This window comes from Stegodyphus dumicola, chromosome 3, assembly GCF_044657685.1.
Source record: "Stegodyphus dumicola isolate Sdum_Otavi_A_Nest chromosome 3, ASM4465768v1".
Lineage (NCBI taxonomy): Eukaryota > Metazoa > Arthropoda > Arachnida > Araneae > Eresidae > Stegodyphus > Stegodyphus dumicola.
In genome coordinates, this window is record NC_140770.1 from 164275843 (window position 1) to 164291212 (window position 15370).

Below are 15370 nucleotides of genomic sequence, written 5' to 3' on the forward strand. Positions count from 1 at the left end.
TGCAATTTCAGTATAGGAAAGACCACTTTCTCGTAACCCAATAATATTACATCTCTTTCTAGGTGTCCAATCTAATCTTTTATTTGATGTCATTGCTTCTTGACTAAATATTAAATTTTTTTACAAAAAAATCCTACTTGTAATTGCAGTGTATAAGAAACAGGTCCTTCTTCTACAGAACAAAGCAAAATAATGAATTGTTTCAAATGTAAACATGATGTCAGCTTCTACTGGCAGTTACTAACATTTGATTGGTTCTCAGAACAAGAACAGTGATTGGCCAGAAAAGCTAGACATTACAAACCACTTCATAACTGTGTTTTTTATTTATATTTAAGTACATATAACTTTTTTTTGTATTGCAAATAATTGAATTTTGTGTTTTGTATTGAATTCAGTAATAAATTCTCTTTAAAATGATATATACAAGTTCGCATTTTGCGAAACTTAACATTTTCTATAAGCATACAAAGTTCAAAAACATAAAAATTTCCAAAGGTGTCCACAATTTTGGCCACCACTGTATATATATATATGTAAACATATACATATGAGTTACAGCTTATTTTTTTAATATAAAAGTAATAAATGCTACAGAAAAAATTGATGGCATAGCAAATTATTTATATTAATTAGCATTTATTATCAAATAGAAAAACTGGTATTAGTTATTTGTAAGAAACATTATAACTTCGACAAGACCTTCTTTGTCGAAGGGCCATAGATCCAATTTTATAAAAACTTCAGAGCTGAGAAGAATTTTTCCACACTAACTTGAGTAGGAGGAAGAGCCTTTAACTTTTCAGGATAGATTTTCATAAGTTCTAAAAGAGGTGTCTTGCAAGAGCAATCCTATTTCTTCAAAGGTGGTGTAGAAATCTTGTTTGTGTTTTTTATTTTTATATCTAAAGGCTCTTGGTTCTTTATTTCCATTCGCTTTGCCTTAGCCTTTTCAATATTATCCAAAAATATTTCTCATCTAATTCATCACTGGAAGAGGATTATAGAGACTCAATTGCAATGTCTGTAGTTTGACTGTCCTGATTCGAATTCTCCAATTGTTCTGAGAATAATTTCATTCTTAACGAAAGTTCGTCATCCAAGAAAATTCGGTGTTTCTACATACAGGGGTTGGACAAAAATATGGAAACACCTTTAAAAAACATTCTTTGCTTAATATGGTGTAGGAAACCCGTTGGCATCCAAAACAGCTTGCAGTCTTCTCGGAATGGATAAATACAGTTCCTGTATGTTTGCCAAGGGAATATTATACCATTCTTCCTGCAAAACGGTGGCAAGTTCAGATAACGATGTTGGTGGTGGATAACGAGAACGCACTTTCCGTTCCAATGTAGACCACAAAGGTTCAATAATATTCAGGTCTGGTGACTGTGGTGGCCAGGAGAGATGGGACAACTCATCCTTGTGCTCAGAAAACCAGTCCTGGACAATGTGAGCTGTGTGAACAGGGGCTTTGTCGTCTTGGAAGACACCATCACCATCGGGGAACAAAGTTTGTACCATGGGATGAACTTGATCGGCCAAAATGTTCACATAAGTCTTGGCAGTCGTGTGCCCTGACACAGTTATCATGGGGCTAGCAGAGAACCACGATATAGCTGCCCAAACCATAACAGAACCCCCGCCATGTTTCACTCTTGGCAACAAGCAGTCTGTATTATATGCTTGAGATGGCGTTCTCCAGACGTAAACTCGGCCAGAAGTGGGAAACAATGTGAAAGAAGACTCGTCATACCATATTACTCGCTTCCACTGCTCTATAGTCCAGGCTTTATGACTTAAACACCACCTTTTCCTGTTACGGGCATTAGCATCACTGATGAGTGGCTTCTCAATTGCAGCACGGCCAGCAATTCCCTGTTTATGAAGCTCCCTTCTAATTGTTTTGGTACTCACAGGGTTCGGTAACACAACATTCATTTCAGCAGTAACTTTTGCAGCTGTGGTCTTCTTATTTTTCGTCACAATTGCCCTTAATGATCGTCTGTCACGATCACTCAGGACACACTTTCGTCCGCGCTGTGATTTAGCAGATGATGTTTTTCTGCTTTTCAAATATGCGGAATAAATCTTCGATACAGTACCTCTTGAAACACTAAACACCTCAGCTACCTTGCTTACGGAAGCACCTACCATACGTGCTCCAACAATTTGCCCACGTTCGAAGTCTGTTAACTCTGACATAATGCAAACCTCACATAACAGTACTCTGACAACAACTGAACTGTTTAGCACATTTACGAAGTTGTATAGGTTGCATCAGTAGTCAAAAACACCAGCGCCACCTACATATTTCATTAAAATTAATCTTTCTTTTCAAACATGCATTTCACAAGGTGTTTCCATATTTTTTTCCATCCACTGTATCTTGAACCCAGCAAGATCTCATTATCTAGCAAACTAGTTTTTTTATTTTTTTCTTCATTGAAGGAATGATTCCTTTCGCAATAAACTCTCCATTTCAGAAAGGACAAACATGCCATTCTTCCGTTCTCTTCTCCTCTTAATTCTTCAGATTGCAGCTTTTTTGTGGCTATATATGGTGTAGAAAGAAGAGTTTCCAATTCTCCAAGATCATTCTACAGTCTTTTTGTTAGTGAAACATTAGGGTTACATCTTCTAAAAATGTTCTTAATTCTAAAAACCTCTTTATCATGAAATATGTGCTTTCTTATTGCATTACTTGATCAATAATTGCTCCTTTTTCTGCTCGCTTCCTAAGAATGGCATCAATTTTGGGAGTTCTTGCTGATATTGCTGCTTACCTAAATTTACCAGTGAGATCTGTAATTAAATAAAGTAACTAAATGAATTAGTTTAATTACTAATGGCACATATAACATCCATCCTCCTTCCTTATATTTATTAATATGTCAATAAAATAGAAAATAACCACTAATATATATAATCCATGAATAAAAATAACTCAGCCTGTCATTAAATTTTTTCAATTCATTTTAATTTAATTTCAAATTGTCCAACAAAATCTGGAGTCAGACTGTTTTCAGTGATTCCAGCTCAGACTGTTAGCGGATGGAAAGTAGACACAAACGTTCGTTATTGCGTTTATTAGACTGTGTGAAGAACAAGTTCGTACAATAGATATACAGGTAGTTCGGCGCTTGCAGGCGCCCTCTTGCACAGAACAAAATCAAATTTTACATAAGGCGCGAACATGCTGCCCACCTTGAAATACTATTTCAACATTTAATGGTTAAAATTCAGTAAATTTAAAACACAATACAATATTAAAACTATGATATAATACTTAATTTATAATACATGAATTAAAACTCAAATTGGTAATGGACATAATTTTGTAATATTTCTTTTAACCATGCCATCTGAAGTCTTAATGGTCACAACCCTAACAATATTATCAAAACCAGGATGTAACTGAGTAATTCTACCCATTTTCCATTTAGTTGGAGGTAAATTATCCTCCTATATGAGACACAGATCATTAACTTGAAGATTTTTAGTCGGCAAAAGCCATTTTCGTCTTTGTTGTAATCGACACAGATATTCTTTGTGCCAAAGCTTCCAAAATTGTTGAACCATTTTTTGAATATGTTGCCATCCAGTGAGATGGGAAACTTCAATGTAATTTGGTTCAGGAATGCTTGTTAATGATCTACCAATAAGAAAATGACCAGGCGTCAATGCTGATAAGTCATTTGGATCATTAGACAAACTTGTTAAAGGTCGCGAAATAAGACAAGCTTCTATTTGTGTGAGAAATGTTTCAAATTCTTCATATGTCAATCTCGCCTCACCAACGACTCGTTTTAAATGGTATTTTGTTGATTTTATGCCAGCTTCCCAGAGTCTACCCATATGTGGCACACCTGGAACGTTTAGATGCCATTTAATGTCATTATCAACCAAATATCTGCTAACATTTTGGTTATAAATTGCAGACCTATCAAGCCTTTCAAATTCCATGAGTTTGTGTTTTGCTCCAACAAAATTGGAACCACAGTCGCTATATATATATCACTGCTTTTGCCTCTGAGGGAAATGAACCTCTTAAGAGCTGCAATAAAAGCATCTGCTGAAAGATCAATCACCAATTCTAGGTGAATAGCTCTTGTCGTAAAACAAACAAATAGGGCTATATATGCCTTGAATGACCTAGAGCCTCGACCCTTATTTGCTTTAATTTGAAAAGGACCTGCGTAATCCACTCCACAGCGCAAAAACGCAGGAGCAGGCGAAACGCGACTAGATGGCAAATCGCTCATCAATTGATTAGTGACAGATGCTCTAATTTTGCAACACTTTATACATTTCCTAACTAAATCTCTGATAACAGCTCTACCCTTTATAATCTAATATTGTTCTTGAATGCAAGATTGCATAAGTTGTGGACCTGCATGCAAGTCTTTCATGGTAATGTCTAACAATGAGATGAGTTAAAATGTGCTTATTTGGAGGCAAAATTGGATGCCTAAAGCCATATGCAAGGTTTGCATGTCGCAAGTGACCGCCCACCCTGAGAATACCTGAATTATCTAAAAATGGATTTAAAGATAAAATTTTGCTTGTACCAGATAATGATTGATTTCTGCCTAAAGTGTTAATTTCATTCTTAAATTCAACACATTGCATTAATTTAATTAACACATGCATAGCTTTAGTTAACTCGCTAGTTTTTAAAAATCCACTTACCTGATCTTCTGAATTTTTACAGTTATTTATAAACCTCAGACATAATGCTACAACACGTTTAAGTTTAGTGAGAGAAGAATATTTGTAAAATAAATCATGAGTGTCTATCAAGTGACTGGGAGCAGTTGTTAACTGTAGAGCACATCTTTGCTCTGGCACAGAATCATTCAGTAGTGGTGCAGATAATGCTGGCTGCATAGGAAATAAATTATACAATAAATCTGGACCACGTAGCCACAATGAAGTAACCAGTGCAGATGATGACACACCACGCGTTGCAAGATTAGCATTTCCACTCACATGATGCCACTGGACAGGAGAGGATAAAGTCTGGATTTTTGCTACTCTGTTGGCGACGAAGGTCTTCCATCGGCTTGCATAAGATCTTATCCAGGCCAATACAATAGTGGAATCAGTATGAAAATAAACTTGCGATATAGGAGTATTTAAAGCCCTACAGGTGAAATCCATTAATTTAGTCAACAGTAATGCTCCACAAAGTTCCAATCGGGGAAGTGATATGTTTTTTAGTGGTGCAACTCTTGTCTTGGCTATCACCAACTGAACATTGATTTGTCCAGTATCTAACACAGAACGATAATAAATTGCAGCGGCGTAGGCCTTCTCTGAGGCGTCACAAAACCCGTGCAGTTGAAACTGGTTATCTGATTCAACCAACAAAAATCGTGAAATTTTGATACTTTTAAAATGAATAACATATCTTCTGTAAGTTGTTTCCACTCACATTCAATATCTGGAGGAACCTTTTCATCCCACTGCAACTGATGTTTCCACAATCTTTGCATAATCAATTTATACCGAACCGTGATCGGTGCCAACCATACAAGAGGGTCAAAAGTCTTTGCGATTATTGAAAGTAATGTTCGTTTGGTTAAGACTTCAGGATATGATGAATTGACTTTGAATAAAAACATATCTGAAGCTGGATGCCACAGGATACCTAACGTTTTTACAGTATCATCATTGTCTATGTTCAAAGAAACATTTGATAAGCACAAATCTGGATTAATTGAATTCAAGACTTCTTTGCTGTTAGAAGCCCATTTTCTTAGAACAAATCCTGCACGTGACAACATCTGATTCAATTGCATTTGTAATTCTATAGCTTCAGTAACTGAACTGGCTCCGGACATCAAATCATCAACGTAAAAGTCCCTAAGGCATGTCTTGGAAGCCAAAGGAAAATTAGTTGTTTCATCTATGGCTAACTGCTGTAAACATCTTACCGCAAGGTATGGAGCTGATGCAGTACCGTAAGCAATCCTAGTTAATCGAAAATCCTGAATTGGTTTATAAAGTGAATTGCGCCAGACAATTCTCTGAAAGTCTGCATCTTTTAGTATAATTTATCTGTACATTTTCTCTATATCTGCAGTTATAGCTATTCTGTGAATTCTGAAATGAATATTTAATGTTGTCAGATCAGTCTGCAACTGTTGACCAACTGTCGATTTCTCATTAAGAGAAATGCCACTAGAAGATTTTGCAGAACCATCAAATACGACTCGAAATTTATCACCAATTTTATCCGGAACTGAATGGTGCGGAAGGTAAAAACTAGAATTAGCTGGAACATCAATTTCATTTTCTGGAATCAACTCCATATGACCAAGTTGTTGATAGTCCTCCATAAATTCATGATATTGACTGGAAAGAGATTTATTCTTAATAAATTGATGTTGAATGCTTTGTAAACGATGTACAGCAACATCCCTTGATAACCCAAGTTCATTGCCATATTTACGAAATGGAAACTTAACAACAAATCTACCTGTTGAATCATGAGAAAAATTCTGCTTGAAATGATTTTCGCACTCAATTTCTTCTTCTGTGCAATGCTTTAAAACTGAAATACTTGCGTTTTTATAAAATGGATATGTTATTTGTAATTGAACTGAACCTGAAACCTTTCCAATTTTTTGCGAGCTCAGGCCATTTACACTTATGTTTGCACTAGTGCGTTTTAGCTGCAGTAAATTTACACAGTGCTCCCGAATAAATGAGCCCTGGCTACCTGAATCAATTAGCATCCTGCATTTTTGTAAATCGCCATTAATATCTTTAACATAAACAACCGCAGTAGGCAATAAAACTGCTTGCGTGACAGGCACCGTGGCATTGTTGCTACTAATAGCAGAAGTTCCATGTTCCATGGTTATATGACATTTTTCATCATTTGAATTTTTCGAACATAACACTGTATTATATGGCTTCGAACAATATTTACACATGCCTGCACGATATTTAAAAATGGGATGTGTTTTACTATCTTTCAAACAATTAGCACATAATTTATTCCCTTTAATAATATCCCATTTTTCTTTGATGGGGAGTTCTAAAAAGCTATCACATTTAAATAACTGAGAACGAGAATTACTCTTACAATGAACGCACACATTAGCCACAAGTTGGGACGAAAAAGCGTATCTGCTACCTGAACCGCGAGTTTTAATTTCAGAAGGCAAAATTACCTTCTCCCTCTGGCACTTCGCCAAAGAGGCAATAGCATTCGCTCTGTTTAAAATAAAACACTTGAATTCAGCGAAAGCAGAAATTTTCTTGTTCGAATGCTCTATCGCCCACTCTTTTAGTGTTTCATGATCAAGTTTTCCTTTTAACAGAAAAATAATCATAGTATCCCAATGCTCTACCGGCTGTTTAAGGATTTTTAATGTATCAGTACACTGCTGTGTTGTATCAATCAATCTCTGCAAACCTGAAGCTGATTCATGTTTTAGAACAGGTTGTGAAGTTAATTTATTTAATGCTGCGTTTATTATTTCTATTTCGTTTTCATAATGTTCAGTAAGCACTTCCCATGCCTTTTCATAATTCGCGTTTGAAATTTGAACTGATTGTAGTAAAGCAGCAGCTTCACCTTTCACAGAAAGCTTAAGATATTGCAATTTTTGACTATCACTTAATGTACTATTATTTCTAACACTGGCAAGAAATAAATCCCTAAATGATACCCAATCAACATAATTAGAAGTAAACACTGGCAATTCCAAGCAAGGAATTTTCAAGCCGTTTGCATTAGCATTTATTATATCTTTGCCTGAATTTCTAAGTTTTCTTGATTCTTCCTTTAAAGTAATTTTTAATGCATCCAGTTTGGAAAATAGTTAATTCATTTCTATTTCATATTTACTAAACTCTGCGTCAGAACAAGTACCAAGAATGTTATCGTTTAAACAGTTCACTTCAATACCTAATGCACCAACATCATTTTCGTATACTTCAATGTCAGAAAAAGAATTTTCTTGATTTTGTAAACAATTTACTTGTGAAATTAAACGAGTCAACTTACCCTTAATGATTCGTTTTTGCTTTAAAATAGACTCCATATTCCTGCCGCTGTTTTCACAATCCAGACAAAATATAAATCCATTTTCTTTGCACGAAATGTCCTTCAATACCAGAACTTTAAAAATTGTCTTGACACATCATCCAAAGAACTGCGCTGGCTCACGACAGACCATGTTAGCGGATGGAAAGTACACACAAACGTTCGTTATTGCGTTTATTAGACTGTGTGAAGAACAAGTTCATACAATAGATATACAGGTAGTTCGGCACTCGCAGGCGCTCTCTTGCAGAGAACAAAATCAAATTTTACATAAGGCGCGAACACAGACTCCTTTTACCCCCAAATCTGCCCGACTCCATGACTCTGCTCCATAGCCCTGGTAGTTACAGTCACTTTACTATGAACCACAAGCACAATTTTGCAGATCCAACTATGGGTGTTCACACCCAACATGTGGAAAGAATGTGGGGTTTAGCCAAGGGGTGTAATAAAAAAAGGGATGCGGCTCAACATCGTTTGGAATTAATTTATGAGAAGTATATATGAAAAAAAATGATGTTTTTGATGAACTGTTGAAAACAATTTTGGAAACATGGCCCTGCATAATTAATACTAACAAGGTTCTTAGGAAACAACATGTGAGTATCGTTGCACATTGTGTCGCTTATTTTTATCTTCTCACTTCACGAGCTGGCAAGATACTTCGGTTGATTAGCAATTCAATCTTGGGGCCATTATAATACGGAAGGTACAATTTAAAAAAAAATTAAGAGGTTATTGACGGTCCAGATTTTAGATAATCAAGGATATTGGGAGTCCAGGTTTCGGACTTTATACTTCATTATTCAAGTCAATGTGACACTGAAGATTTGGCCAAATAAACACAAGACAAATTATTCATTAGAAATCAAAGGCAATTAATTGAAGGGTTTAAATTATGATTACTTCTGATTATTTGCACCCAAATGAAATACCTGAAAGGCAGCAACCACTCTGAAAATCGTGGCACATTAAAAATTTCATAACAGAGCAACAAGTCAATAAAATTAAAAAAGTACAGATAAACAGTTAAGCATTAAAATTGTGAGAATTTAAAAAATGTTCTATTTAATTTAGTTGTATATATATATATATAACAGCAAATGATGAAACTTACCACATACAAATTTAATTCTGATAGTGCACAAGAACAGGAAATATGTTTTTATATCAAACCTTTGATAAATCACTAATAGCATGAACTATTAAAGTAAAACCACTGAAATAAATTCTATACAAATTCAATAAAGTTTAAAATTACAAAAATGGCATAGTAGTAAATAAATGCATAGTTAATTTCAAATGTGATTTCGATAAATTAATACCACTTAGATTATAAAATGAAACTTTTACTAGCTGAGAATTCATTTTGTAATCAAATTACAAAGTAATCAGCATGAATAAATTAAATCTTTGAAATCCTGATCTCATATTCTTCAGAATGTAATAATACCCCATTTAGATAATATTTTTAGCATTTCTGTTTTCTGCACCCCAACCAGGCTGCAGAAAAGTACTGAGGCAACCCCAAATGTCACCAAAAACATTTACATGCAACTCAGATACATGTGTCACATCTTCCTAGAGGGCTTTCGACTTCTCCAGACATTTTCACCAGTGATTGCAGATTTATGATCCCTCTTATCAGAATTTCAGCATTTTCGCACACTGCATACAGCAATTTTCCTCGCCTTTGGAAAAATCTCCGACTAACCTTTTTGTACAGACAGAAAGGATAATGCGACTTGCTTAAAGGTATCATTGCATCTCCATTTTCTTCGCATTTTAGGATTTTCGCATTGAAGTTGGGCAGTTCTTTGATGTTTTCTTTAGCACTAATCAATCACTCTATACATGTTGAGAACAATAGTGCAAAACATTTCTTGCATGGAAAAAGAATGTAAAAAAAAAAAAAAAAAAAAAAAAAGATGATACTGGATGCATCACTGAAATACAGGTTGAGTTTCTCTCTGAAATCACTAATGAATCTGTGTTCGGTGGGTATGAGAATAAAGAGAAAGTATTATATCCCCCCAAAAGGTCTATTTTCTTTTCTTAAACAAAAAATTAAACAGGCTTGAGTTTAAATAAGTATAAAACATACACAAGTCAAATACACAATATATGTTAAGATACATTTAACATACAGTGAAGTTATGGTATTTCTTTAAATAATTAGAATTTTAAGTTTTACTAAATTTCATACAAACATAAATTCTTTTACAAAAGAATATATTTCATAGCTTCAAGCTTAACTTCCAAAATTCAATGACTTACGTAAAGCAAACAATTCAAATAATTTTCAATTTACTTAAAATTAAAAGCTATTTCATCCCTCACAAATGCATTCGACCTGTTACGACCTTTAAGTGCAAACACTATAGTAAATACCTTCTACTGACTTCCTTCCCATAAGTGCTACGTCTCAAATGTTATAATAGGAAAAATATTTCAATACAATAAAGATGTTATACTTTAGGGTCGTGAAACATTGTTGCTGTATGATCTAGTTAGCAAATATATAAAAAATGAGTACGACTTGAAACAAATAATTATAATACTATAATCAGTAAAAAATAAAATCTGCAAACCTCCATGACAACAGAATATTTTTTCATCAACAATTGCTGCAACAGGCAAACAATTAAAACAGTCTGTAAAAGTCTTCCACAGTTTAATGTTGTACCTTCTTTTGCCTAAGCCAAGAAAATAATAAAATTTTTAAAGTAAATAAAATATCAGAACATCTTATTTTAAAATGGGATTTCTAAAATAGACAATAAAATAAGTAAAAATCTGAAAGCTTTCAGATTTACACCTCAAAGGGATTTTTTTTTTTTTTTTTTTTTTTTTTTTTTGTGTTATTTTTATTTGTTAAACATCATATTCTTCACACTTAAACCACATAAAATTCAATTCAACAGCAATATCACAAAATATTTAAAAACAGCATATCTTTAGAATTTCTGATACAGTCTTGTGCAGAGTAAAAATGTTTTTTTCTGTACCATGTCGCCACTGCTCGTTTTGAAATCGTTAAGTTCATTAATAAAAAATTTGTTAAAGATTTACAAAATTTGAAACAGATAATAAAACAAATTCAAAATTTGGGCTTCCAAGTGCCCATATTCGGTAAGGGGACTACAATATTCAAAATTTGATGGCTCTAGGTACCGTTGCTTTTTCACAATGTGAGAAACATTCATGCCAATTCTTCATCATTTAGTTTCTTTAAATATAATACATGGCCATAATATTTGGTGACAAAAGTTTGAAAACTGAACCAATGCAAAAAACGAAATGACGCAAAATGCAGTTTTGAGATTAATAGCAAATAAGTATAATCAGACCAATAAAAAGAGATACAAAAGTAAAGGAAAAAAAAAACGTGCACAAAATCAATAAAAGAAAAACCACATTAAAATCAAAATTGGTACAAAAATGTGTAATCTAATTAAAAGATGCTATGTATCCTCTCTATATCAAGTGATCAGTCAATTCATAATTTTTCTTCATATGTTTGCAAAATTTTTTTCTGCAATATGCAGTGACAGATTTTACATCTAAAAATCTCAGAACAATGGTAGAGGGGATAGATAATGAAGCAAAGGAACTACACAAATAATTATGATCATAACATAAAATCAGGTATTTTCCAATAAGATTTTAAAACACAGTTCATTCTGAAAAATTTTGGCACTATCATATTTTATTATGATTTATTTAATATTGCACCAATTTTAATAGACAAAAAAAACTCTCTTTTCATAACTTTTACTGAACATAAAAATGAGAATCTATGTGGAATATGCATTTAAGAATAAAAATATATTTGAAATTATTAAGTATTGTTCGTTAAATTTATGCTGACTGATTGATGAGCCATAATTATTCCTGTTTGTTAAATGCAATTTTACTTTATGAAAAATTTCTGTCCAGTAATAAAAGATCAGTTACTATAAGAATGATTAAATAAATGTATTGTAGTTCTCTTAACTACAAAAGTTCACTGTAAATACAATAAATCATTCAATTAACCACACAAATGTCATTATACTATTATTCATATTTTGGTACAACTCTGATATACACCCTAATTTCACCAAATGTGGCGATATGTGTTCTGCGCTGGTTTTTGGTGCGATTACGTGTTGTATGGCAACCCTGTTGACATTGAAAAATCTTTTGCTGGAGTTCGTTTGTTTGCGTCATGCTTTGTGTCTGATAAGCTAGGGAGGAAAGATAAAATGGTGGAAGTTGTTGAATTGAAGTTCGGCAAAAGGAAATATAGTTGTGGCCATCCTGTTGAGGGGCAGTGGGTATTTGGAGGTGTGGAAAGAGGGTCTGGGAGATTTATTTTTAGTGGCTGTGCATGATAAAAGTAGGGATTTGGGAGTATTTGTTATTTTATTTATTTGTGAACCATAGTATGAATTTTCTGGATAGTGTGTCTGGCTGTCATATAAATACGATAGTAATTACATGGCGGCATGTTAAAGGCGGTATGAAATTGGTATTTCTGCTGTTCGAAAAAGCATTAATTCATGGTAAGTGCATTTTTTTTTTATTCTTGTTCTTATTTTGTAGAATGTTATATTCATTGTTTTTTAGTATGAATTTCTGTTATTGTTTTTTTTTAATTGTTTGAAATTTATTTACTACAGAACGTAGAGTCACATTCCACTCTGAGATGAATCGACGAAGAACAGGGAGACTATCAAGAATTAACCGTATGCAAATTTGCACTAAAAAAAAAAGCATTTTGCTCTTAGTTGGTACCGGAGAAAGCCAATCAGAGCAAACGGTGTCCTTGAAAATGGTACTGCAAAAATCTTTGTTGCTGCAGACAAAATTAATGTGACACCAGGAATCTTTGAGAGGGTGCTCCAGTCGTTCCTTCGCCAATGTGAACTGTTCAACGACACACATGGTTGGCATTTTTAGCACTTTCTACAAGTTTTTCACTAAACAATAAATCTGATTGTGCAACTTTTGGTCTCATTCATTCACTTTCCCAACACTGTTGTAAGTTCAGGATGTAATTCTAATATTCCTCTTTTCTGCCTCTCAGAGTAGGATGCAATCCTATGTTCTATGGTAATTACTGCTCGTCTGGATGGGTACTATCACCCCTCTTAATTTGTAAAAACAACTTGGAATCACCCTGTGTATAAGATTACGGGAATAGCGATATATATATATATATTAAATGTATATATTCATAATATAAAGTAAATATTTAAACTTGGATGCAAATTTATGCATAAATTCATACAACAAAATAAATTATTTTATTAAATAACATTTAAACCATAACCATAAGGCACTGACAGTCAACACTCATAGGTTATTAAAAATTATCATAGCCAATTTCAAATGATGCAGTAAACATTAAGCATGTATATTAACATGCATAAATATTTTTCATTGAGTTTATACTTACATTCATCATAAAAACCATAAATGCGGTTAATACTTGCACATTCATGGTTGCCTCGAAGAAGGAAAAAGTTTTCAGGATACTTTATTTTATATGCTAAAAGCAGGCATATAGTTTCCAAAGACTGCTTTCCTCGATCAACATAATCACCCAGGAACAAATAATTGCTTTCAGGTGGGAAGCCTCCATATTCAAAGAGACGAAGTAAATCATAATATTGCCCATGGATATCACCTAAAAATATTTAATTATCTACTTGCATAAGATGTTTTTTACAAAGCATAACAAATTACAAATGCTAAAGCAAATAATGATATTAAAAGCTAATAAAAAGAAGTCTAAAAATTTTTTTATCTGCAACATAATTTTAAAAGGAAAAGAAAAAGAAGTCGCTAATTCAAATTTAGAGTAAAATGAAAATATCCACATTTATCAGATTTCTTTAAACTTCTCAAAGCAGCCGGAAAATTCCGTATAGAAGGCATAGCCGGAAAATTCCGTATAGAAGGCTACCTTCTATATTCATTATACATGAAAATTTGTGCTAGCTTTTAATGTATCTGATTTCGGTTTGGATGCATATTGGAAGAAAAGGAATCAAGGTACAAAATGAGAGAGTCATTTTTTAATTAAAATCAAAAAAATACACCACTTATTCATGACATTCTGAGGAACTTTGAAATTTCAGGGCTAAACTCGGTAACGCTTGGAGGGTTAAAAGCTAATTATTTTGGTAATCACATATTTTCATACAGTTTCTGTAGAGATTTTATCTTCCATATAAAATAAATATGATGAAAAAGTTGCAATTATCCCATTTAAAAATTAAAATTTTTATTTGTTTCTTTACATACCTTTACGATCCCCTACAAAATAAAAAATATAATTTTCAGCAATTGTTTGTCTCATCAAATGCACCTGCAACTTTGAGAGCAGTTGGTGTAAACTTTCTGTCAGGTTGCACATTTTCGTCTCTTCAGCAAATAATTCAATACCTTCACAAAAATATGCATGCCAGACAAACTGCCCATAAATGACAATTTCCCTATCAATGTTAAATAAGATAACTGGCATCAGCTCCATGTTATTCATTTAGCACCCCAGCTGCTTCTCCATGAATTATCTTAACAGCTTGCCTAGTTATTCCGAGTTAACTCTTGATTCATGGTTAATGACAGACTCCATCAGGTTTATGGACAGAACGTTTTCATTTATTCTGAATAAGTTCGCATTGTGTTTTGTGGCTATGCTGGTGACTTTCATGATGCTTTGTTATAAAAATACTTGAATTTTTTCCCACATCTCTTTCAAATCAGCATCTGGGTACTTAACTATCTACATCTGGGGATATTTTTATCTCTATCAAGTGGTAAATTTGTTCTTTTAGAACTTTGACATGCAACTTTTGCCCAGTTTGCAACTGCCTTAATGTGTAGTGTCATGCTTCAAATTCTCTCACACTGTTCCTAATTTGAAATGCACTTTTCATATTTTAATTCTTTCTAATAATTTTGCATTTTCTAATTCACTTTACGGTTATTAAAATTCAAAATTATTTTTTGTGTTTATTCTTAACAAAAATACATTAATTAGTTAATTTGAGATAATTTACCATTTGAGAACAGTTTATTTATCTAGAACAGGAATATTTGATTCTAAAGGATATTGTCATACTATAGAAGATATAGCAAGACGAATTTATGCAATTCTGATAAACTTTTGCTCAATAATGTTATGATGGGTACTATAGTTATCAATGGAACATCTAAACAAGGAAGCTAAGCAAAGATAGGGGGAGGATTACGATGACAAGTATTCCAGTAAGAGAAATATGTTGCAGCATCTAGACTAAGTATTCTTTTAAACAT

The 15370-nt window shown here is 33.3% G+C and overlaps 1 protein-coding gene across 1 annotated transcript in view; it reads right to left on the reverse strand.

Moving 5' to 3' along the window:
- Window positions 1-15370, reverse strand: part of LOC118191759 (serine/threonine-protein phosphatase PP1-gamma catalytic subunit A) — a 40265-nt gene that overhangs the window by 8858 nt on the left and 16037 nt on the right. The window contains exons 3-4 of the mRNA XM_085813567.1: window positions 13506-13736; window positions 10654-10758 (exon numbers count right to left, since the gene is read on the reverse strand). Of these exons, the coding sequence (XP_085669693.1) occupies window positions 10654-10758; window positions 13506-13736 (336 nt within the window). The remainder of the gene's footprint in view (window positions 1-10653; window positions 10759-13505; window positions 13737-15370) is intronic.